The sequence below is a fragment of the Lampetra fluviatilis genome, chromosome 43 (genome assembly GCF_964198595.1).
Source record: "Lampetra fluviatilis chromosome 43, kcLamFluv1.1, whole genome shotgun sequence".
Taxonomy (NCBI): domain Eukaryota; kingdom Metazoa; phylum Chordata; class Hyperoartia; order Petromyzontiformes; family Petromyzontidae; genus Lampetra; species Lampetra fluviatilis.
In genome coordinates, this window is record NC_136317.1 from 2,977,410 (window position 1) to 3,004,082 (window position 26,673).

At 49.5% G+C, this 26,673-nt stretch overlaps 1 protein-coding gene across 6 annotated transcripts in view; it reads right to left on the reverse strand.

The window, feature by feature from the left end:
• Window positions 1-3,525: 3,525 nt before the first annotated feature.
• EMSY (EMSY transcriptional repressor, BRCA2 interacting) overlaps window positions 3,526-26,673 on the reverse strand; it is a 35,779-nt gene continuing 12,631 nt past the window's right edge. For 4 of the 6 annotated variants that reach the window (XM_078876155.1, XM_078876153.1, XM_078876152.1 and 1 more), the window contains 9 exons: window positions 22,716-22,898; window positions 19,177-19,351; window positions 17,671-17,841; window positions 15,367-15,497; window positions 14,273-14,503; window positions 11,604-11,723; window positions 8,292-8,542; window positions 7,170-7,272; window positions 3,526-5,609 (listed from right to left, as the gene is read on the reverse strand). In XM_078876155.1, coding sequence (XP_078732281.1) covers window positions 5,235-5,609; window positions 7,170-7,272; window positions 8,292-8,542; window positions 11,604-11,723; window positions 14,273-14,503; window positions 15,367-15,497; window positions 17,671-17,841; window positions 19,177-19,351; window positions 22,716-22,898 — 1,740 coding nt within the window. In that variant the 3' untranslated portion in view covers window positions 3,526-5,234. The remainder of the gene's footprint in view (window positions 5,610-7,169; window positions 7,273-8,291; window positions 8,543-11,603; window positions 11,724-14,272; window positions 14,504-15,366; window positions 15,498-17,670; window positions 17,842-19,176; window positions 19,352-22,715; window positions 22,899-26,673) is intronic. The other 2 variants (XM_078876154.1, XM_078876157.1) reach the window with 2 other exon arrangements.

A 26,673-nucleotide genomic window follows, 5' to 3' on the forward strand; every position in this document is an offset into this window, starting at 1 on the left:
AACCGCAATTTGCTTTCAAATAACAGCAGGTTCCCATCACAACCGTGTCTGGAGTTTCTGTGCCATGTTTGTGGGGGAAAACAATGTTGGAGGAGAGAGCGTGGGTGCTGGGTGCAGAGGAGGGACGAAGCTGCGGGGTTAACTCACGAGCCACGATGCATCATTTACGCAACGGCTGTGCTTGATCCTTCGTCCTCCTCCTCCTCGGAGGAGGAGGCATTGCAACCCACGCGGTGCTGCGCGCAGTGTGACGATGCCCTTAGACATATTGCGGGCTCTTACAGAATCATAATTTTGTATTCGTACTGATGGGAATCCGATGAGCTATAGAGTTATTTTTTTTACAGATGTCCAGTAGGGAGCTGGGTCAGAACGTTACTACGACAAACAATAAAAACAACTACGATATGAGTGCGATGTATAGGAAAGGTGAGCACATCACTAACAAAAAACTTTTGATTCATTTCTACCGGGTAAAGCCCATTTTAGGCTGAGATTCCGTGGTACGGTTGTGAACGCCTGTCGGGACCGGGGCAGGGGTTTGTCGCTGTGTAGTCCAGCAGCCGTTCTTGCTTCGACCCGGCGTGCAACCTTGACGTTGTCGTGGTTGCGCCGGTGCCGGAACAGCGCGTTGGCGATGACAAGTTCACGGAGCCACGCAGAAGTTGAGCAGCATTCTGCCGTTGTTATTGAGCTGATCTGCCCCGTGCCTTCCAATCACTCCAGCCCAGGTGCCTGCGCCATGACTCACTCGGGCATTAGTGTCACCTAAACAGGCCGACTCTATCCCGAGGGGGCAATACTTTAGCCAGCACCTGCGACAGCAGGTTACGGAAGGAATCTGACTCATTGGCCTTGCCTGGGTCCCTCTACTGACGTGAAGCTTCGGTGGGGGAAATAAGTCACCAGCATCTCAATTCCTCGCCCATTGTTTAATCGGATTTGCTTGGGCCAAAATAAATGTGTCACGCCCTCGCGGTTATAAATAACCACCTGGGTTGAAATATGTAGGACCGAAAAAAACAAAGAATATGAATCCTTGCAGTCACGAAAGCTTCAAATCTAGAATTGAAATATGTAATCATAGGCCATGGTTCATCCACTGCAAGGTAAAGGCCTCCACAAGCCACTTCCAACTCTCTTGTAACAATCCGCCCGGCATCGCCTCGGTTTGGACGTCCCATCGGACGCGTTCCGTTCCTCGACCGCCACTCTTGACCATCGGACGTCACCCCTCCTAGCCAATTGTCCCATCAATCTGGACTATTTAGAAAACACATGCATGATTATTTATAATAAAAAAACAGAGACACCACCAAATTGATAAATATACATTGTCAATAATTAAGCGTGTGAAAACCCAGTGCCCACTTGCCACTAAAATGTGTTACCGAAACGTTTTAGTTAATTACTATTGCACTTGGTTTACCCAGAAAAGCATAAAGTTTTTGAGCAAGGTCCTGCCAAGTTTTTTGTAGTAGGGGGGCGATGTTGCAGTGTGTACTCGCAATTGAGTAATTGCAGGCATTGTTTTCGGCAAGTGGGACGTTTGGCCAATACCAGTCACAGTGTTTTTTTTATGGCAGGAAACGGGACAGCCCGGAGGAAAGCCATACAGAACTGGGACGAGAACGTTCAAAGTACTGTAACGCAGAAAGGCACCCGAGTCAGGAATCAAACTTAGGGTTTCTTGGTGAGAGGCACGAGTTTTACCACCCAGCCACCCTACAGCACCAACTCGCCACGTTCCTTTCGCCGACATAATTTCGGAACGGATAATCTCCGTGCACGTCACCGCAGCAAATCCCTAAGTCATGAACGTACGCGTGGTAAACTTCTTTCGCACCTTCTTGGTTTTTTCGGTAAAGTCACGAAGGGAAATAATAAAATAAAAAAATAATTCTCACGACGTTTCGGCCACAACGCAAGCAGACGTCCTCTTGTTGTGGCCAAAACGTCGTGAGAATTGTATTTTATTATGTTTAATTTTTATTATTTTATTATTTCCCTTCTACGTGACTTTACCGAAAGAACCAAGAAGGTGAATCCCTGCAGTCACGAAAGCTTTAAATCGAAATTCTTTTGCACCGTACGTAGCCAACCGTGCTCATCGGAGGTCACCGCCGGGGAAAAACACCGGTAATTTTTCTTAATTAAATGCGGTCATTATGGACAATTCGACACCGCAAGTGAAAACGCTTCCAGTGAAATAGGCCGCAGGGTTGCGGAAAATCTTTCGCACAGTTGCCGGGGTCTTTCGAATGGATGCCCCGGGGAATTTTGTTTAGCAAACTTTTCTTTTCGTTCCAAAAGATGGGGAGTGCAGCGGAAAAAACAACCAGAAGGGTCCCTTTTTTAGATTTCCCCGACGATTGGCCACGGCGTTCCCACAACAGCCAGAGTTTGTGTTTTATTGAATCAAAAAGCGCCTTCGTTTCCCAGAAGAGCTCCACTTTAAACGATTCCGAAAACCACATCAGCGGCACTTACAGTAAAACTAGCGAGAAGCCCATCGCGAGAGAGAGAGGAAAGTTCCCGCCCGTGCGGCGACGATGGACTTCAAAATTGTTCGTCATCACATCGGCATTCGCACCCAGGTTAGAGAACGACCCAAAAAGATGAGGTCACAGAAGGTTACTGAAGTCCCTTCACTAGGATCGTCTTGATTTAAAATGGCTTGCAAAAAAGTGTAACTCTAAACGATAAAACTAAACTATTGTTTTTAATTATACCAGGTAAGGCCCACTGAGCTATATCGCTCTTTTGCAGAAGCGACCTGGCTGTTACAAATGATAGCTCAACGAAGTGGCTTATCACGTAAACATTGATAGCAGTCAAATCCTCTGAACGCACGTTTCTCAATGTGGAGGGGAAATACCGGAGGACCCGGAGAAAAATCCACGCGACCACAGGGAGACAGAACATGCTCACTTCAAACATACAGCAGCAGCAGGCGTCAGGGTTGGGGTTGAATCCACGACCTGCTGTATACCAGACGAGGCAGTTAACATTGTCGCCACCGCAGGGACCTGCAACAGAAATATTTAACCCGAGAAAACTATCTTCTTGGTTCTTTCGGTAAAGTCACGTAGAAGGGAAATAATAATAAAATAATACAAATTAATAATAATAAAATACAATTCTCACGACGTTTCGGCCACAACGCAAGCAGCCGTCCTCAGGTGAAGAACAGGTCTGTCGGAAAGACACCTGAGGACGGCTGCTTGCGTTGTGGCCGAAACGTCGTGAGAATTGTATTTTATTATGTTTTATTTTTTTAATTTTATTATTTCCCTTCTACGTGACTTTACCGAAAGAACCAAGAAGATGAATCCCTGCAGTCACGAAAGCTTTAAATCGAAATGTTGAGTTTACGTTTCCAATTCTTGGACTGTCCAGCCCATCTGTCCAGGTCAAACCTGGAGAGGTGATGGCAACCCTGATGAGTAGGTCCTCTATCCAGCAGTGCATTGACAAAGCAGCCACCATTGCAAGGCAACTCACAAATTCACACTTAAATCTGAGTATAGCCAGAAAAAGTTTAATGCTACGTCATCATGACACAGACAAGGATGAGCTTCACGTGCCGAATGCCTCTGTGGGTTCTATTGAAAAGCTTTAAAGAGGATCATCAAAGCCTTCATCGTACTATCTGTAAAGTACGGGAAGTGCGACGAAACTCAAGACAACAGAGTTGTATAGGAAAGTGGCAGAGGAACAAGGAAGGCCAATTCATTCCGTTGGCTTACCAGAATATTTACGCAGCTCGTCACGAACACTTTCCCCCCAGAAACCTTTGCAATGCGATCTCTCGCAGCGTCACTAAGACGTTGGTCGGGGCGGCGGGGGGAAAGTCAACTGCACGGATTGTTATTTTTCCTCTGACGTTCACCAGAAGCTGACAAACGTGTCCCGTTTAGAATCAATGCAGCGACCGCACCACGAGTTCACAGGGATTTTATTAGTCGGTACCGTGAGTTGATTCATTTTTTGAAAATGTACTCCCCTACACACTACCAGCCAGCCAGTCTAGTTTCCGTCACTCTGACACTTTGTCTACACTCTTAGAACTGGTTTCTGTACAGCGTCTTGACCATATGGATTGGATTTAAATGCTGCTGCAAATATAACCACACCTCGTTTTATTACTGCCCACATCGGAACGCAATGAGAACAACGCGATTACCAACGGACAGTTTCGCTTTCAATGAGATGGCCGCCTTTAAAATTTTGCTGCAACTTTATAGATCTGCTTTGCTTCGGTTTGAGCGTTTCATCGCACCTTGGAATTTTGGATGTCGACCCTTCAACTGCTGCGGGATCTGGCAGGACGGCGGGAGGTGCGCTGGAGTCAACGGCACTGGCAGTGAAGGCGTCTTGACCTTCGTTCATTACGCATTTCCCCATAGCCTAACACGGCAAAATCCCTTTTGTCAGAACATGAAAGGGCTACCGTGAGTGAATGATGAGCAATGACCACTGTTTAACGCTCTTTAATAAAATATAATATGACGTGAAAAAAAACCCATCAACTCGGAGATTCGATTGCAAACACTTTACGTAAGTGATGAGCAAATCCCGTCGCACAAGAGCAAGATGCGTGCAGGCTGGGTACAAACAAGAGTCGTGATTTCCTACCGTTGGTGCGCACGTTGTGCGCGTTGCCAAACCAACTCGAAGGCATTTAATAAAATAACTGAAAACGTAAAAAAGTACATTTAATAACATTGGCGGTCGGTTAGTAATAAAAATACAATAAATGCGCGCTCGCGCTTAAACGCACACGCACTCAAACGCACACGCACTCGCATGTAACACGCCCGCTCTCAACGCAAGCGCTCGCACGGAACACGCCCGGTGCTCAACGCACACACGTAACACGCACGCACTTGACGTGACACACTCGGTGGTGCTCGACACACGCACTCACACGTAACGCGTACGCATCCACGTGTACGCATCCACGCGTACGCATCCACGCGTACGCATCCACGTGTACGCATCCACGCGTACGCATCTACGCGTACGTATTCACGCGTACCGCACACGTAACGCGCACGCACTCACACATAACGCAAGTGTAACGCGCACGCACTCACACGTAACGCGCACGCACTGACAAGTAACGCACACGTAACGCGCAAGCACTTACACGTAACGCACACGTAACGCGCACACACTCACACGTAACTCACACGTACCACGCTCCCCGTGCGCTCGACGCGACGCAAACATCACGTTTCGTCGACGTCGTCATCCGATGCCGAGTCGGTCGACTCCCTCGGCCGCCCAAAGGGGTCCTCGCGCACGCGCTGGCTGGTGAAGGCCGTCACGTTGAGCAGCCCGCTGGGCTCCACCACGACGCTGGCGCCGCTCGAACCCGCTGGCGCCCTCGCCCCGCCCTCGTTGCCGCCGCCGCCGCCAGCGACACCGATGCCTCCACCGCCAGCGACACCGGCGACACCTCCACCACCAGCACCGCCGGTGATACCTCCACCGCCAGCGACACCGCCGGCGACGCTGGAGTTGCTGACGCTCGGGCTGCTTCGACCGCCGCTGGTGCTCATCAGCATGGTCCCCCCGCAGACGATCGGGAAGCCGGCCAGTCGCTGCCGACGCAGACGAAGCACGCGCGGAACGTTTTTTGTTGTCAGCCGAAAGTTTTTGCGGACTGCTTTTCAGAATTGCTCGTTACAATCATACCGACTAGAATCACCCAGGAATGTCTGCCATTAACGCTCGTGACGTCACTCCACATCGACCAGCCCCGCTCAATAATATTCATGAGCAGGTGACATCCTCCAAATGGACACCCCCCCATTCATAATAATTAGCGGGTGACGTCACTCCACATGGGGGGGGGGGGGGGGCGAGGCGCCTCCTCCCCTCTCCTCAGCGTCAACTCACAACCCTCACTACAAAGGCAGAACCCTCACGTCACGCGATCTCCGTAACGCTGTTGAGACATCAAAGTAAAAAGGACGTCATGATGAACAAGGGATTATAACCTTAAAATGAAATAGGTCTGTGTCATCGCGCCCTTACAAATTGCACACGAATTGATCATGTCACGGTCTACTTTTCGCTTGCAAGATTTACTGCAATACACCCGTCCATGGACGGGCAATAGGCTAGTCATATTATGTTGTGACAATGTTTGGTTTTATATAGTGCCGTTCATGCAAATTACACCTCACGACAAGATGTAATGCAGCCAGGCAGTGAGCTGGGACTACCAACAATTTCCCAAGCTCTGCGGTTCTCTATATACATTAAGATGCTTTCAGCCAATTAATTGGTGTTTATAGATGTGGGATAGACGATGCTAGTCCACACTCGTCCACAGTGCTGGATTACAGGTGCGCATAGCCACCACCGCCTGGCTAATTATAATTGTTTAATAATGGAAGATACATTTATGGACTTGCTGTATAGCAAGCTAACTTTACATCACCAAGTATGCTTGACGCAAGCAGCATTTTGCATTAACTGAAGGCGCTGTTTACGTTAATTAAAATGTAGATATGGTCATTTGTACGTCACCAATTTGACACGTTTACTCTTTATCATTTGCACTGTTTAGGAGTAGCATTTCTCAAACTCTAGTCCGCCACGAGGCTGGTGGCGAGATGTGAACTAACTACCTTGCCTGGTATACAGGAGGTCATGGGTTCAATCCCGACCCTGACGCCTGTACATTTGCATGTTCTCTCCGTGGTCACGTGGATTTTTCTCTGGGTCCTCCAATTTATCCCTCCACATTTAGAATCAACGTGCGCTTCAGAGTATTTGGCTGCTATAAATTTCCACGTGATAAGCCACTTCATTGAGCTATAATTTACGGCCAGGTCGCTTCTGAAAAAGAGCTATTTAGCTCAGTGGGCCTTACTTGGTAAGATAAACAAAACTAGTTGTATAAGTAAATAGTAATCGTGGTGGTGGAAATGGCACATTCCTAGGGTGGAGGCGAGTCCATCCAAAGGGACAACCGCTTACGGACTCGTTCCATCGACCCCAGAGGTGACGACGGTTCATATCGACCGCCAATCACTCGACCGCTGAGCCACCGGTCCCCCCGAAAGGGGCGATGCGACGAGCAAAGGGGTTTTGGAGCGGCCCTGGTGTAGAGGGCGTGGGGGGGTGTGCTGATAGAGTGGAGTGGCGCTCACCTGAGGGATGATGTCGCCTACGGTGATGGCAATGTCGCCCGTTTTCCCGGATGCCCGCGCCGTGGTCGGCACCAGTCGCACTCCCAGCATGCCTTGCTCCCCGCTTTATTTGGGTGATGTACGGGAATAACCGGGAGGTTAGCGGCGGTTTTTGTATTCCTACGATTACTGCAGCGTTTTTTTTACATTTAGTTGTCTTTAAAAATATTGTTTATAAACTGTTGCCACTGGAGTATATAGCTAAACAATGATGAAAATATAACTCTACAGCCTTTTGTCAATCCACTGCTGGATGAAGGCCTCCTAAAGCTGTGGATGGCCAATGCAGCAAATGCTGAAACTCATTGTTACTTGATTATAACCAAGGTCTGTCCTGTATAACATCTGCACCAGATAACATCCGTACCGTCGCAGGATGCCCATGAAGAAGAGTCTAACAGCTCATTAAGCCCTTCCTGCTGAATAAAATTAAATAAATAAAATCTAACTGAACGAGCATACGCTCTCTCACACAGCCATGGTGGTAGCGCGTTTCTCCGCTTGCTGCAGAGTTTAACGATTCTAATTTCAGCGGCCGCCCTGATTAACACTGCGGGCACATTCATCGAAAAGACCACCCCGTGTGCCGTCCTGCTCCACAAAGGACGTTACAAGATCCCGTGACGTCATCTGGCTACTGCGGGCCAGCGTCAATGGTCAAAATTTGGCAATTTTTATTAAATTGACCCACGAACTCGCCTCACTGTATACAGTAAATCTAGCTGTGACGCTCCCACCTGATGACGGAGACTTGTGTTGCGTCCGAAACGTCGTGATTTATAATTTTTATTTCTATTATAATTTCTATTATTTTATTTTTTTATTTTTTACCTACGTGACTTCACCGAAAAAACCTAAGAGTATGACCCACGAACTATTCGCAAATACCAACGGACGATGAAGAATCGCTGTGACGCGTGCGCGCGAGTGGGCCGTTGCGTGCCGGCGTCAACGGTCCAAATTTTGCCCAAAGATGAAAAACTTGCCGCGCACGCCACTACTAAACGATTAACAACATAACCGCGCGTGTTCACGCACACGCCTTCCCACCGTGGAGGGAGGCACGCACGCACGCAACCTCACCTGAGGACGCCAGACTTTTGCAGGTCGATAATTCGCCCGGTTATTATTTTCTTCTCGTCTCCCGCCGCGCCCCCGCTGCCGACGACGGCTGTTACCGCTCCCTGACCTTGCCCGTGGCCTGCCCCCCCCTTGCCCGCTGCTGCCGCCGCCGCCACCGCCGCCGCCCTCGCGGCCTCCCTGGCCGCTTCGCTCACGTCCAGGCGAGCTTCCAGCATCGACATCCGCAGGATGTCTGTCGCGCGAGCCCCCGCCTGCAGCCGTAAACATTTCCGTGAGCAGCGAGCGGGGAACCTTTTTTCCTGTCCTCGGGCCGAATGGGACTTTCCAAAAAACAAAACAAAAACTCTGGCGGGCAATCGCACGTTGACATGCACCGCGGCGCTATCCATCAACGCACACCACAGTGGAAAACCGACGTCCCGTGCCGACCGGAGTGCGAAGAGATCTCTCCGCAGTGAGCGACGCTAGTGACCGAGCGGTGCTAGACTTAGAAACGGGGCACTGCTGCCAGGTTCAAAACGTTCACAAACTAATAACAACACAATTTGACCAGGTGAAGCCCACTGAGCTATGTAGCTCTTTTTCAGAAGCAACCTGGCCACAAATGGTAGCTCAACAAAGTGGCTCATCACGTGGAAGTTGAAATCAGCCAAATACTTTGAAGCGCACGTTCATTCTAAATGTGGAGGGAAAAACCAAAGGGCACGGAGAAAAATTGACACGACCACGGGGAGAACACGCAAACTCCAAACATACAGGCATCAGGGTCGGGATCGAACCCACACCCTCCTGTAGACCGGGCGAGGGAGTTAACGTCTCGCCACCGCGGCGCCATTCACCTCCGTTGCCAAGAAGAGTGCGGCTAAAGGTGTCAGGGCGGTGACGGAGAGTTATTGTTGTTTGCGGTGCCGTTTCGAAGTGTCGGGTCTCGTGGGGCGAGCTTGGCCGAGTGAAATGAAGGCATCAGTTGCAGTGCACCCTCGACGTCGACCCCCCCCCCAACGACGGAACGTGACACAGCCGTCAAATCACGAGGAGCCCTGCGACCTTGCCGACACGTGCACAGCACGCAGCACGCAATGAGCCGGCGGTCGATAATACTTAAACGGCTTTCTCGCGTACAATTGCGCGCACGCGTGGCACACTGCGCTCTCGACGGCCCGAGTTCGATGCCGGACACGACTAACATCGGGAATGAATCCTAGCCGAACAGGTCCTGGAACCCGCCCGCCCCTACCTACCTACCACCCCCCCCACCCCCCTGCACTAACCCACACTGACGAGCGTGGTGAAGTACGGCTGAAAACAATCCCCCCACGACCAACGCAACTCGAGGAGGCATTCATCCAGCAGGGAATTGAGAAACAAAAATGTTAATATGAATTAAAAATATTAATCAATATTACGCTGATTACTCTTCTTGGTTCTTTCGGTAAAGTCACGTAGAATGTAAATAATAAAATAATAAAATTCAAACATAATAAAATATTCTCACTGAAAGGCCGCAGGATTTCAGACAAAAAACGAGCCAGTTTGTAGGTGGGGGAGTTGATAGTAGAGACAATGGGACGAAGAGGTGTATCTTCTTGCCAAAGATACATAAAGAAGATACACCTCTTCGTCCCATTGTCTCTACTATCAAACCAAACAGTTCTCGTTGAAGCCTTCTGCAGCCAGGCCACCAAGATTATATGGCTTGCCAAAGATACATAAAGAAGATACACCTCTTCGTCCCATTGTCTCTACTATCAACTCCCCCACCTACAAACTGGCTCGTTTTTTGTCTGAAATCCTACGGCCTTTCAGTGAGAATTATTTAATTATGTTTAAATTTTATTATTTTATTATTTCCATTCTACGTGACTTTACCGAAAGAACCAAGAAGATGAATCCCTGCAGTCACAAAAGCTTTAAATCGAAATTTACGCTGATTACTGTTAACCGAGAACATCCTGGGCGGTGCGGCAGGAAATGTCATCACGTCTACAAAAGCAGCAGTCACCACGTCAGCGATGCACTAGATTGTCTCGCACAGTGTTGGCCAACTCTGCTGATGGTAAGTTATTTTTAGCTGCAGCCCTTTGTGACTGCCATGCTGGACAATGCCCCCCCCCCCACCATGCCTTTTGGTTGTGAGGGGGATGCTTGACTACACCTCATCACAGCAGTCAGTGTGGTACAGAATCTGTTCATACTAGAGGTCGCAAACGGGTTTTGATTCCTTACCCGTACCCGGCCGCACCAGGGTCGCAAACGGGTACCCGTACCCGGCCGTACCCGTACCCTACCCATACCCGGCCGGGTACGGGTAGGGTACGGGTACCTGATTGCGACCTCTGGGATGAAGCCATGTTGCAGGCGAGGGTGGGTTGATTCTCGGAACTTGAATTGTGAGAAGAAACAAGACGTTGGGAAATGAGTGACAAACGGTGACTCACCAGTGACTCACGGCCTACCCGTACCTGGCCGCACCAGGGTCGCAAGCGGGTACCCGTACCCATACCCGGCCGGGTACGGGTAGCCGGGTATCGGGTAGGGTATGGGGTACCCGGTTGCGACCTCTGGTTCATACATCACTCGCTAACCGATGTTAGCCGTGGCCAGGGGTATGCCAGCTCATCACGATATCCACTGTCTCTAACACCCCACAAAGACAAGACAAATGTCACCCCCACCCCCCAGCTCCATATAGCCTTCACAGACATTTGGGGCAAGTGCTGTTCGCGAGCCCCTATGAAGGCCGGAACTGTACACGAGCGAGGGACGTAGGCAGTAGGCCACAAGCCCGACTGCTTTTGTATTCCCAGCGGGGAAGGAAAAGAATAGGTTCAGATAATCGTCACTGGTAATGGCCATGAGCGGGAATCGAACTCGGGTCGGTTGGGTTTGTAGTGCGGAGCGCTAACCACTGCGCCACCGCTCCTCTGTATGTACTCACACAATGATCCCCTGTACAGCCTCATCAGACTGTTGGGGCAAGTGCTGTTTACACATTGCACGAGGTCCTCATTTGTGGCTGAGTCAACCTAGAGGAGGCTCAGGACCGGTTCAGATCATCATCACTGGTGTTGGCTGCGAGTGGGTATCGAACTCTGGTCGGTGGGTTCGTAGCACACAGGGCGCTAACCGCTACCCTACCGCTCCCCACATACACAAAAGACAAAGATCCCCCGTGTTAGCCTTAACAGACCGTTGGGGGCAAGTGCTGTTAGCGACCACCTACGAAGGCCGGCACGGCACACGAAGGGGATGGGTTGCCAACACCACCCTTACGCACGCTCACTCGTGAGTGCAGGTGTGGCATCATCTCACCAGAGGTTTCTGTCCTTGACTCGGCAGAGCAGGCCGGCACGAGAGGGTGTGCACCTCAGTTCGGTTCACGGACGGCGCAAAACTTATCTTGGGGACCGCGCCCCCCTTGGTGATCAAAGGCTGCGCGAAGACACACGCAAAAAAAGAGGAGAGACAGGCGCATTAAAGAAGAAAGGGAGGGAGGGAGCGAGAGAGAGAGTCGTTGACTCGAATGAAAGCAGGAAAAATGCTCTCGTTCTCAGTTGTGGTTCGTGTGGTTTCCCCAACCTTTTAAGAAGGTCTGACATCAATTTGGCACTTTTTTTTCATCGCCTGTTTAAATAAAACGACCACAAAAGGGATGCAGGAAATCGTTTCTTTTTTTGCGTTTAACCCTCGGTGGTGCTGGGGTGGCGGAGGTGAGAGGATTTGGTGTGCCCACGGTGAGATGTGAAGGAACGAAACGGGAGGATTTCTCCACAAATCTGACTTGTTGCCTGATGAAGCTGGTTGTAATTACTGGCGAAACGTCGTACTCAAGATTGTAAATGTTGTGGCTTTGCTCTCCAACACACCAGTGTGCTGTACTAGTTTACGTGGTTGCGGGTTTAACGACACTTTATATATTTACGCTATCTAACCCAAAAAAAAACTATTATGGGTGATATTGGTCACGAAAGCCGATGTGTTAAACTGTCAACTGGATGTTTACTGGACATCTGTAAAAGAGCTTCATAGCTCATCGGATTCCACCAGTGTAAATAAATATTATGATTCCGATTACAGTAGATCACAGAATATCCAGCGGATTCGGGGGGGGGGGGGGGGAGACGGGGCGCCGTTTTTTCTAAAATGCCGGCTAATCACTGTAATTATTTTAAATTGTTTACTTTTGAATGTTTTTTTAGCGTTTTAAATTTGTTTACTTTAGTGAAATTGGCATAAACATCCAAATAGACAAAAATAAATATCCCACTGTAAAAAGTTACTGTATTGACCGTACCGCACTTGCAACCACTCCAATCTCGAAGACTCTGTATATCATGGGGTGATGATCCGTACTCCTACATCTACGCTCTTGTTTCAACAACTTGTCTTGGACGATCGCCGGACCGATGCAACCTTTAGACCGGCGCTCCAGCAAACTCCGAATTACACATGGCACTTTTCACCGGATCACACCGTGTATATTTCATGTTTTTATTCCTGAAGTTAATAGTCATGAAAACGTATATATGTGCAGTATTTTCATTGTTTAAGTTGTTGTATGTGGTGTATAATGTACTGCCTATATTTAATGCTATAATCAAGCGTAGCTATTTTTTTGTGTCATTCACACGGTGCCGATCGCCATAATGGTTACAGCATTTGGAGCAGTTTTGCCGGATCAGCCTGGGACCGCCGGATGTTGGAAGCTGCCGGATAATCGATAATCGACTATATTCTGATTCTGTTGTTGCTACTGATGGCGGTGCTGCTGAAGGGAATGCCATATCATACTGCTGTTTCTGCTGATGATGATGACGACGATGATACTGCGAGTGGTTTTGAATATCCTGCTGATGGCTTGTACCTAAGTCAACGTCATCACAAGTCATGATTCCTGCGGTCACGAAAGCTTCAATCCTAGATTAATCGCATACCTGTCAACCCCTTATCAGTGCCCTACCTTATTACAGACCAATTCAGACCTTATTGGTCACCCCGTGCCCTCATAAATCTCAACGTTCATCCTACAAAGTCCCATCACAAGGGAGAAACACAAACAAATATACAATTATTATTTTGCCCGTATTGAAACGGCTGTACGACGTACGGACCTGAAAACTCAATTTCCCTGGACCGTATGGGTTGAAAGGTATGGAATCATTACACCCATATCTGTGACTCTGCAGCCACTCAGGATGCTCTAGCTGGCTCCGATGGTACCAATACAAATAATGCTGCTTGTGATGACGCTGCTCATGCTGATGATGCAAGTGGGAGGGGGGGGGGCTGATATTTTTGGTTTCGTGAACGTTAAGCGATGAAAGGTCAAGGACAACGTTTTTATCCTAAATTAGCGGCAGCGTCGCTGATGCAAGAGTGGCGAGCTGAAGGAGTGATGAGTTTCCAAGTTGAGCAGCAGGAGGTGTTGACTTATAGATTTAGGCAGGAGTGAGAAGGAGTGAGGTAGGTAGAGTGTTTGGTTCGTATGATACTGGTAGGAACCTCCTGGTTACACCAGCCCACAGGGGATTATTGTGTCCGTCCGTCCGTCGTGCATCCAAAAATGGGAGGGGTGGGGCTGGATGGAGAGGGGAGGGTGGGGAGGGGCTGGGTGGGGAGGGGAGGGGCTGAGTGGGGAGTGGTGGGGCCGGGTGGGTGGTGGGGTGGGGCTGGGTAGGGAGCGGCTGGTCACCCCGTGGTGCCCTTATAAAACTCAACGTTTAACCTACTCACGCCGGCTTGTGCCCGCCCTCACAGTCGGCCATATTTGCGGAATACACCACGCCGCCGTTGACCCTGGCCATTGACCGAGCAACCCCAACGTTCCTACCAGCTCCCTCCGCAGGAATGTGTTTAAGGGCTGGGACAGGGCCATCGTCTGGTTGGCTGGTGCGGTTACAGCTAGGGCTAGTTACGGCCTTTCCACTTTTCATTTTGCTTTTCACTTTGCGCCTCTGCGGTGTCTATTTTGTAACGCTGACCTGCACAGTGATGGTGCTGCTGATGGTGCTACTGGTGCCGATGGAGGTGGTGGTGGTGATGGTGGAGGTGGAGGCGATGACGGTGGGCTGTCTTGTGGCGGCGACGGGCAGGCGGGAGAGAGGAGCCCGGTAAAACAGGCCCGTCTGCGGGTCCAGGATTCCGTCCTCGCCTCCCGGGTAGTCGTGATCGCTCGGGGCCCTTGTGCCCACCATGGTCACCCCCTCTTGTGTCTGAGAACATTGTGGCGAGCAAAGAAAAAAAACACAATTACCGCCAAAGTCCATGAATATTACCATTGTCGTAACCGGCCACGATACATCCACTGCTGGGCTGCATTAATGCGTCGCGAAAACCATCGCACGATCTCTCACGGTCCATTTACGCCGTGAACATCCACCCCGTGCATGCTCCCTCCCTTGGCTGCCACTACGTCGCCAGTCTCGACCACCTTCTAGTGCCGCCGTGTCCCGCCCAGGCCAATCTACTTTTGTGACGGTCAATATCGTGTCTCGTGGCAGCATGTTTCTAATCTACGCCTTCCTCGTCCCGTCTCTCCGTGTAATTCCAACCACGCCTCTCTGCTTTGCACATTTTTCGGCTTTTATTCCATCTTGCGAATGTCCGTGCTTCAAATGCACATAAGGCAGCAACTCGAAACTACCGGTGGCCTGTAAACAGCTTTTAAAATTCCACATTCCCGCAGTTGGGAGCCAGTAGGTTCGTAGGCCGACTGCCGTTGACTTACGACTAAGATAAAACTGAAACTATTTTCATTTTACCAGGTAAGGCCCACTAAGCTATACTGCTCTTTTTCAGAAGCGACCTGGCCACAAATGATAGCTCAATGAAGTGGCATATCTTCAAGATGAGGAAATACTCTAAATGCGTGTTGATTCTAAATGTGGAGGGAAAAACCAGAGAACGTGGAGAAAAATCCACACAACTACAGGGAGAACATGCAAACTCCAAATATACAGGCATCAGGGTCGGGATCGAACCCATGCCCTCCTGTATAGCAGGTGAAGTAGTTAACATCTCGCAACCGTGGCGCCCTGAAAGAGCGCTGCGCGGTTATCCAATCGTCAACACGTACCTTGATGCTGGCCGTGACCGTGCGGTTTGTCCGGTCGCCCGTGGTTGTCGTGACGACAACATCCGTTCCCCTGGCGACGGGAATCACCATGTGGCTCAGGTCGATGGTTGGCATGCGAGGTTTGTCCCGACCTGCGGAGAGGGGGGGGGGGGGGGGCCGGTCAGGGCGAAGGAAAATCAGCGATTAAAAGTTTAGAGCTCGGCCCAAATCAAATTATTTCCGTAAATCGACCGTCGGCTCGGCAACTCGACGAATCGCACTAAACGTTCAAAAGTTGGGAAAAACAAAGCCTCAACGATAATTGGTTTTTTACCCTTCTATCTGGCAACAAAACTGACACCTTGCAAAAGAAGGTTGCGGCTGACTGGCCGGGGGGGGGGGCTACTTGACGTCATCGGAATCGTCTGCCGCACCGCGCTGTTCGTGGATTGTTTGGGGGTTTCCAGCCTTCGGGAAGCATGAGTGCGGGGGGTGGCCATTTTTTTAAAAAGGGGTCCCGAGTAATCGGCCACAAACGAAGTAGTCGATCGTCATTCTTGGTCGACTTAATCTACTCATTGTCCCGCTTCTCAAATGAGCAATGGCACGGCACCTGCATACATCGGCATCCCTTAGCCAATCGTGGAAATTTCACATTCTCATGGCGGCTAACAAGCCTCTGTACAAGATGACTGGAGTTTACTTGTCGCAAAATAGTGGGTACTCGTTTTTATCCACCCAGCTGTGATGATGGGCTGAGTTGATTGAGAACTGAACTCGCAACTTTCAGATTGCGAGTCGACCGTTATGGCCACAGACACAATTATAACAGTCGCTATTAACACTAATAATGGTAATTACAGCCATTAGTCACTAAATATACTAGTGAATGAAGGTTTACGCTGTCGGGGAAGGACAATAAACGAAACACAAAACTGCTCCTTTGCGTTTAGATTTTTGTCCTTCCCCGCACCTCCCGATTATCACGGTTGGCTACGTACGGTGCGAAAGAAGTTCAACATGCATAAGGTGGGTTTTTTTGACCATACTTCACCATGCTGGTCAGGCCAGAATGGTGAAAAAAGGATTAGCCCAGTACCGGTTCGTATATCGCTTTCACGCTGATGTTAGCCATTGCCTGGAGTCAAACCCAGGTTGTGAGATTCGTAGTGTAAGCACTGCGCCACCACTCCCCCATACGCTTTAAAACAAAAAACACAGCAACCCTTTGATTACCCTTGAATTTTGTTTGTTATTGAACGACTGTAAACTAGTCAGTGATTTATATATATATCTTTTAGAGGACAGGAATTGCGTTGTTGTGGTAAAAGAAAATAGCAGCACGGTTTGCTACAGTGTGCGAAAGAAGTTCAACATAGAAACCCACACTTTACCGTCATCATCATCGATAATCACATTTTCCTACAATTCGAAATGTACATTTCAAAAACCGAGCCAGCCATCGTTTTGAGCAGAGGAAATTGTCATTGACCAGATCATTCACTTGTTTTATATATATACTCTATTACAAAGTGCACATGACCTATTATAATATGGGTAGTGGTCACAATAAAGTTGTAGTTATATTGACCATGACCTACATTTAAACCATCATCTTACATTTGTGATAAAAATTATTGAATATATTTACTCAACAAAATCTCACTCAGCATCAAGACTCCCACTTCCAGTGATTGCTGGGCATTGTGACTTCTGGACCATTTTTAATGTCCACAATAGAGGTTTATGGGTTAGATCGCGTAAAATATAAATGTGTAGTTAAACTCGCCACCACCCGACATTGCCAATTAGTAAGGTTTGTCACGTAAACAGAACGTGCCAATGTGTCACTAGTACAGCACACCGGTGTGTTGGAGAGTAAACCCACAACATTTAAAATTTGGGTACGATATTTCGCCAATAATTTACTCCCCACCACACCGGTGTGCTGGACAAGTAACGAATTGGCACGTTCTGTTTACGTGACAAATCTTACTAATTGGCCGTGTCGGGTGGTGGCGGGTTTAACGACACATTTATACTTACGCGATCTAACCCAAAAACACCTCTATTATAGACAATATTGGTCGCGAAAGCCCACGTGTTAAATTGTTTTTAATGAGTGAACCCACTTGCTGTACCGCCACCACGTGGCCACATCACAGCCCAGCAGGGGAGGAGGGTTTGGCAAGTGCCCTCTTTGAACGTGCCCCGTTTCAGCCAAACCCCTCGCCCTCCAAAAGTACACGCGGGCACCCACAACGAACCCCAAACCCCACGCGTTCGCACGAGGACCCTGCAAGGCAGCGCGGCGCGGAAACACACTGCGGGACGCTTTGCTGCCCAGTGTTCCCAGCAGGCAGTGAGGAGGGAGGGGCGGGTACACGCCTCCAGGCTTCTGCATCTCCATGAAGGCCCGGATGGTGGAGGTTGCCGAGTGGGAGGCTGCCGAAGCCTCGCTCACGTCCATGGCGTCCTTCCAGCCTGGCACGCACTCTTTGACGAGACGAATGGTCGGCGGCGTGGCACACGAGCAGCAGGGGCGTCGAGCGTCGAGATACGGGCCCCCCCCCCTCCCCCCAGATTTGCGGTGTCTGGTCCATCTACTCACTCACCCACCCACTCACTCACCCATATTCTCAACTACTCAGCGCCCACTCACTCATTGAATTGCTCGCCTACTCACTCATCCACTCACCCATCCACTCACCCACCCACTCACTCACCCATATACTGAACTACTCAGCGCCCACTCACTCACTGAATTACTCACCCACTCACTCATCCACCCGCTCACCCACTCACCCACCCACCCACTGGCACACTCTTGCGGTTTCCGAGCCATCTGCGCTGCCGGGTCCCTGTCCACGATTTTGCCACCGACTCTCCGCCAGTTCTGCCTAAGACTAAAGTCAGGAAATGTTCTGTAAAGCCAACGAAACATAAACTGTTGCGCCTTTGTTGCGCAAGACTGGTCGCAAGTACCAAATGCACTAATTTGTTTGCAGCTGCGAAATAACTCTGGGAGTTAACGATGGCCGTGTCGTGTGTTACAGATAAAGACGCAGCCCCGCAATTGCTCGCCTACGCCACTGCTGGCAGGTGAGCCTGCACGAGAGGGAGCCTCCTCCACGGGGTATTTGTTACGATGTCTTTCTCATCATACAACCAGCCGCACTCTCATGTCGAAGAGAACTGGGTCCAAATGGTGGGTGAAACAGACCAAACCAAAACTCAGAAGAGGAGCTATTTTTGTTTGAATTCGGTAAACAAAACAATAAACATAGTAATAGGTTTTTACCCTATTAACTGGTACAAAATCTGACACCTTAATACAAGGCATCATGTTTGCAATAACCTCAACACAAGAAGTCAAAATGCAAACAAAAAGAAACAACTCTGATGATGATAATGATATGCACTGTCATTGAAGTTGATTGGTCCACACCCGAGACAGCTTTCTTTAGAGCCTAGTCTCCATTGGTGTTGGACCAGATGACGCCAAAAGGCGTACTTCATGACAGTGCATATCATTATCATCATCAGAGTTGTTTCTTTTTGTTTGCATTTTGACTGCTTGTGTTGAGGTTATTGCAAACATGATGCCTTGTATAAAGGTGTCAGATTTTGAACCAGTTAAGAGGGTAAAAACCTATTACTATATTTTGCCACTGGTAAAGGAGATCTCATAGTGTAAAAACAATAAACCTCAAAATTTCAAGAGCTGCGCAATGCACGCGGTGAAAACGAGCGCGGTGGTTACCTAATAAACAAACGTCACGTCAGGTTATTGCACAACGCGAATAAGTGGGCGCAACCACCGCCGCTCACCTTGCAAGATGGTAGTGCCCGTTTCCATGGCAACGGAAGAATCCATCTCCTCCCCCCTGTCCTCATCTGCTGCTGCATCTCCGGCGCCTGTACTGTCTGCATCATGCGTGGCCGTCGCTACGGAAACGCCCACCATCGACATCGTCGTGGCAATGGGCTTTGGCTTAATCAGCACCTGAAAGCACGGGAAATCATCACCATCATTACCATCATCATCACCATCATTACCATCATCACCATCATCACCACATCATTACCATCATCACCATCATTACCATCATCACCATCATCACCATCATCATCACCACCAGCAGCAGCAGCAGCAGCGATATCATCAACAATGAACGAATCATCCTCAATACAAGTGCGAGCCCCTCCGCCCGCACCTGCGATTAGCACGGTTGACTACGTACGGTGTGAAATAATTTCATCGTACATACATATGCCATCTCAGTGGGCCTCTCCCCAAGGCCATATCTGGCTGCCGGACTACCGGCTGAATAGTCCCGCATTACGGCGTTAAAGTCGCTACGTTTCACAACATCAGTGGGGTGAACATTTACACCATTGGAACCTCATTTGCCAGAAAAAAAATATGATAATTGGTTTTTTACCCTTTTATCTGGCAACAAAACTGACACCTTTTGGCGTCATCTGGTCCAACACCATGTGAGACTAGGCTCTAAGGAAAGCTGTCTCGGGTGTGGACCAATCAACTTCAAGGGCAATGCATACATTATCAGTTATGTTTTTTGTTTGCATTACGACTGCAGGTATTGTGGTCTATGCAAACATGACTCCTTGTAAAAAAAGGTGTCAATTTTGATGCCAGATAAAAGGGTAAAAAAACTATTATCATCAGTGGGGTGCTAAACATCAACTGCAGACCCCGAGCTACATTTGGGCTGGCCAAATAAATTGCCACCGGCGCGCAGCTGGTGTCGTGTGAACGTCGATGGGTTGACCCGGCCGTGGACTGAGTGAGAAAAACGAATTCAGCCGAGCGGTAGTCACGTGGGCCGTTGGGAAAAATGTTCAGTTTGCTCAAAAAAAATCTGCGGAAGCGGCAACTTCCTGTGTCAGCGCTTCATTTCCTATTTCTTTTTGGAATGAGCGTGAGGCATTGCACAACAACAAGATGGCCCGCTCGCTCTGGCAGAACGCAGAGTGACTTTCGGGACCCACAGACCCATCGTAAAATTCACCCGCGACCCACCACGATGCCTAAGCGTAGCCCAGAACCGATGCCTTGTTCCAATCCTAGCGGCGCGTGCGTGTACAAGTTTAAGGGCTGTAAAATCAGCCACCGTTTGTTGAAACGGGTTTTCCAATTGAAAACAACAACAAAGTACAAGTGAAATGAAGCAATGCCAGTGACTGCCAACGCGCACAGATGAACGGGCGCGGGGGAGGCCTGCATCCAGCAGTGGATTGAGAGAGCTGTAAATCATTACGCTGTTAATCACTCGCGATGGCTTTGGCAACGATGACACCTGGATCTTTTGACTAATGATCACAACATCGCTACAAAGGGAGCACGTGGGCCGGGAGTGATTTACAGTTTGTTTGCAGACGGTCTGGATGTGGAATGCAAAGAGTTAGGGTTCCGAGCCAAATCGAACCCAACGTGAACTCTTGACAGAGGCCCGAACATTCCCATTTTGGCGACGAGCCGAGCTGAGCGATCGTAACTTCAACACAGCGTCAAACATCACAGACGCGAGCCTGTGCTAACTCTGGGGGGCTTTATAAGGTAATGGTTGTAAGTCACGCTTTGTTAGTGTTTATGTTAAAAGACTCGGAGCACTTTCTGCCAGGAGCGCTGGATTAAAAACACCACTGCCCCGAACTGTAAAGTATTTAAGCGATGCCGCATTTGCCGTAACGGTCTACAAATATTACCGGGAACACCGCTGCTTATTAACCTCAGACATACCGAGCAAGTGGATAGAAAAACGTCACCAATGGACGAGGTTTATATAGGGCACCAGTGGCTAGGAGATGTTAACTACCTCGGCTGGTACACAGGAGGTCGTGGGTTCGATCCTGACTGACGCCTGCTGGATATTTGGAGTTTGCGTGTCTCTTTCTTTTCCCCGTGGTCCCGTGGATTTTTTTATCCGGGTCCTCCAGTTTTTCTCTCCACATTTAGAAACATCGTGCGTTTGGAGTATTTGGCAGCTATAAATTTCCACGCTGATAAGACACTATGTTGAGCAATCATTTGCAGCCAGTCGCTTTGAAAAAGAGCTATATAGCTCAGTGGGCCTTACCTGGTTAAATAAATCTATTTTTATAAATATAGTACATTCCCCTCTATGCATTCTCTGCCCCAGCCACCACATATTTCTATCGAAGCCCATACTCAACCGACGCTTAGTGGGAGGTCGCTCATTCTCCTCTGCTGCCCCTATAAAGCGTGGAAATCCCTCGCCCAGCCATCCATGCTGTCGACTCCCTGTTCAAGTCCAAGACTCAAGACCTTCCTCTTTTCCTCTCCCTATGCCTGCCTGCCTCTCTCTACGTAATAAACACGGCCATTGTAAAGAGTCTCGATATGAAAATCCCCACTGTAACGTATTTGCTGTGTAGCATCAAAGACAATCATCCTTCACTGCTCACTGCGGTGACTAAACTGTGCTGATGAGGCATAACAAGGACGAAACCAGTCCACCGTTGTCTATCACTGCATCCACTGCTGCTGTCAGTGAGATTTGCTCAGGATATGCCGATGGCGTTTGCGTAAGTACAGAGACTGTGGTTGCTTTTTGGCGCACCTACACGCGTGTTGCTTGAAGCACAGGCGCTATCCGCCGTGCCGACGCAAAGCCCGCAAGCGCACACCCCCGCGCTTGGCACAGGCTTGGGGAAAAAAAAACAAATTCAGAGGATGCTCATGAACAAGCCTGGGCTCAGCCGGCTGCTCTCAAAGCGACACCGGCAATCGATTTCAAATCGTCCGTCTCGTCGTCGCGAGCGGCAGACTCGTGCCCGGCAGAGGTAACTGTCTGTCGTCTGAGGTCGCGACGCGAAATACAAGGCGGGGGGATGGGGGGGGGAGACCGGAGGTGTGAACTGGCAGAGCCGTCTCCTAGGGTCGCACGGTGAATCAGGGGTTAATGCGCTTTGGGGGGTGGGGGGGGGGAACACGCGTCGATGTCACAGATGTAATACTTGCAGTTTAAACGATAAAAATGTTTTTATTTGACCAGGTAAGGCCCACTGAGCTGTGTAGCTCTTTTTCAGAAGCGACCAGGCCGCAAATGGGAGGGGGCACACGCGGTGTGATTTGCCCCAGGCCCCGCACCGCTCCCCAGAGGTCGCAAACAGGTTTTGATTCCTTACCTGTACCCGTACCCGGCCGCACCAGGGTCGCAAACGGGTACCCGTACCCGTACCTGGCCAGGTACGGGTAGCCGGGTATCGGGTAGGGTACGGGTATCGGGTACCCGGTTGCGACCTCTGCCGCTCTCCCCCACCCCCTATAGACGGCCCTGTGAGCTGGCCTTGGGTAGCCACAGGCACACGACTCGGCTCACCTGGGGCTGCGTGTAAGGGTTTTTGGGCGGCAGGATTTTGGCGGCGGGGATGGGAGGCACACCTCCCGGCTTGTTCTGCGTCACGATCATCTTCGAGATGGTGCCGCCGCCGATACCGGACCGTGCCGTCGTCAGGATGGTGGGCTTCGGCCCCGACGACGTTCCTTGGAGCCCTTTCTCGCCCTGCCCACCGTCACCAATCGTTGTCACCGTCGCGACCACCGACAAGAACGTTATCAGCGTTACCGTCACTGTTGTGATCATTATTATTTACGTTTATATAAGATGCAGCAGACCCCAATAAAGAGCTTCAGAGAGCCGTGCAGTATTTTTTTTTAACATCTCTAGTTAATAATAATTCATAGAAAGCACTTATCATTAATCATTATTCTCATCATCATCACCACCAGCAGCACCATCATCATTATTCCTGGCACCATTATAAAGCATGTCAATCGTCAAAATCATTACCAACATCACTATCATCATCATCATCATCAACAGTATCAACATCATTATTGCTGGCGTCATCGCCATAAATAACCATGATTAACGTGATCACCATCATCGTTAGCCTCATAACCACGACCATCATCGTTATCGTCATCGTCAAGCACGTTCCTCCCTGTTTTTGAACAAGTGAGACGCTCTTGAGGTTCACGACATATTTATCAATTGTCGCTTTCACAATTTCACTCTTCGCAATTGCTCCATCGGCGTCGTGTCGTGCGATGAACTATCCATTCAGAGAGCGGCGCATCACCCCGTGCGCTCGAGAATGGGCCACGTCAACCGAGACACATGACCGTACAACTACTACGGAGATCCCTTCGCGTAACCCCCTTGAATTGATCCAAACTTAAAGAGCGATAGACCCACGTGTGACGTCACGGGTTTGTTGTGCACCGTCACTGGTAACTGAACAATTTTAATTCTACCAGGTAAGGCCCCACACCGAGCTGCGTAGCTCTTTTTCAGAAGCGACCTGGACACAAATGATGGCTCAACGAAGTGGCTTATCGCGTGGAAATTCATAGCAGCCAAATACTCTAAATGCACGTCGTTTCTAAATGTGGAGCGAAAAACCAGAAGACTCGGAGAAAAATCCACACGACCACGAGGAGAACAGGCAAACTCCAAATATACAGCAGACGCCAAAGTCGGGATCAAACCCACGACCTGCTGCCTACCAAGCGAGGGAGATAACATCTCACCAGCGTAGTGCCCCATCAACACGCTACACTTTAGGTGAGTGTTTAATCACTGGCGGCTGAAAGTTGGATTCACCCCAAGAGCTCACAAACTTGCCGGCTTGATGCTCTGACCGCTTAAGCTGCCTGGCCATCCAAATGTTTTCTTTTTACGACCCTCGGGACACCCAGATTTCCCTCGTAAAGGGCACGACGCAGCCATCGCCCATCACAACGCTTGCGCCAGACAGCAGGGTAAATGTTTTGGCGTACGCTTGGAAATACGCGAGGGCCAAAGTAGCAGCACCATTAAGTTTGATTTTCAGTTGCGCCAAATTACCGTATCACCCGGAATACACCCGATCTCATCAGGAGATAAGTAGGGTTAGAGCTTGGATGGTGGTTAGATGAGTAATAGCCATGCATACAGCAGGTTGAGGCTACGTTGCAGACATTATAATGTTGTACTTGTGCGTATGGATAAACTCGCCCCCACCATAGGAATGAGGAATTTTAACCACTGGCTCAGTGTTGTGAAGAGGCGATGCTCAATTGAGAAATAACTTTTTTTACTGCCCCCCCCACCCCCCACTCCACGGTGAAGCACGGTGAAATAACCCACACGACCTCCAAGACATGGGAAGAGAACCTCATCCAGCAGTGGATTGACACAACAGGGCTGTGCGCGTATACAGGGGAAGGTGGAAATTACGTGAAATGTAACCGCGAACAATGTTTCGCAATTCTTCCGGCCATGATGTTACATTAGATCACAGTCCACTGATGTGATCAGCCAGCGTGCCGAGTAATCACAGGCCGAACACGGCGTACAGACGGACGGGACGGCACGTGAGCACTGTGAAAAAGTGGGGTGTCTACGGGCTGCGTCACGACGTTACTCCGCAACGCAAAGTGGGGCCTTCGCAACGGAAGTTAGGGCTCAGACGGAGAGGCGGAGAAAACCCGTCAAAATGAAAAACAGCCACGGCGCCGAGCCCACTAACTGGTACCATGTGGAGCCTCCGGACGGCAGTGAACGTGGCAAGCCACGCTCCTGCCGCCGATGTTTCCCATTAACCCAACCGCTGCCGTGCGGAAAAACACAACGAGCGAGCGTTCACGACCCGTTCAACCGCGCGATCACGCGAAATTAAACGTCGACTCAAGGCGCTTGACGGCAAGAGGAGGCTTCTCCTGCAAAACAGGAAATGAATGAGTGGGTAGGAACATCTGTGACGGAGTGGAAATCACAGGAATAATAATAATTTGTTTATAGTCCATTGTCAATCCACTCTTAGATGACGGCCCTCCCTCCCCCCCCACCCCCCACGGAGTATCAGTCATGGGGTTGTTTGACCGTACTTCCCCATGCCGGTAAGGGCGAGCTGAAGGGGAAGTCTGGTACAGGAAACCATTATGCACGGCAAGTTGTTATTGGCTGTGGGGATAACATCGTGAGCAGCAGAGGACAGTGTATCAAACTCCAATATTGTATGGAACTCCCTATGCTCCCACCTCTATGCATCCCGGCTTCACCAAGCCAGAGTGAACCGCCGCAAGCCGCATGGCACGCGGATATTCTCATCCGGCAGTGGTCTGACAAGAGGGCTGTATGTTTACACTGATGATGCGTCACCGGCTTACTAAAGCTTACCACACTGGTTTTCTTTTCACCGTGTGACTCATCACATCCTCAAAGTCAGTCACAAGCGAAAGTGTTGCATCTGCCAGCATTGATCCTCTCCACTGATGGCCCTGATCTCCGATCCAATGTGGGACATTGACAATTACAAAGCGGTACCTGCCTGGAATGTGGAATTTCCACCACCGGCTCGGACTAGGAGCCGTAAATGCAGAGGAGTGCTACTCAATGTAAATCACAACAGGGAAAATGTTGCCATGAATTCTGACGCTTCTCTGAATCTGCCTGAAAGGAAATGAGTTTAACTGATTTCAGAGTGAGGTGTTGTTATTGCTATCATCATTTTCATCATCATCAACCAAGATTTATTGGACATATGTGAACCACTAGACATCTGTTAAAGAGAGCTTTATAGCTCTTCGGATTCCTGCAGTATAATTAAATATTCCGATTATGATCTCTTTCCAACCATGGTCGTGCAATGCAATAATTCATCTTGCCACCACGCGCCAGATGATTTTCACCACTCCATCTCCGTGGCGGACGTTAACACGGAAATGTTCCTTGGCTGCCACTCCGTCTCTACGTGCGTTGAACTTCTTTCACACCGTACGTGGCCAACCGTGCTAATCGGAGGTGCGGGCCCCCAGCCATCACTCCCCTTCCATAGACTTACTGCTGCACGTTTTAATAAAACAAATGAATGCTGATGTTGGCCGAGTGGCTCAAGAGCATCCAGCGTGCTGAGCTGGCACAGCTGAGCTCCTGGGTTCGAATCCGGGTAAGAGTTCTGCTGCGATTAGACAACCGGTTTTCCCTCGAGTGCAGCAAGTTGACAGGCTCAGCCCGTTCACCAATGACTGCACACAAACAAATATATATATATATCTTCTTGGTTCTTTTGGTAAAGTCACGTAGAAGGGAAGTAATAAAATAAAAAAATAAAACATAATAAAATAATTCTCACGACGTTTCGGCCACAACGCAAGCAGCCGTCCTCAGGTGAAGAATGAAACACCACCAAGCTTGGAGCGTATATTTAAGCTGGGTTGGAGGGGGAGAAGAAGAGCGCCTTGACAAAATAATTTTGTCAAAGCTTGGTGGTGTTTCATTCTTCACCTGAGGA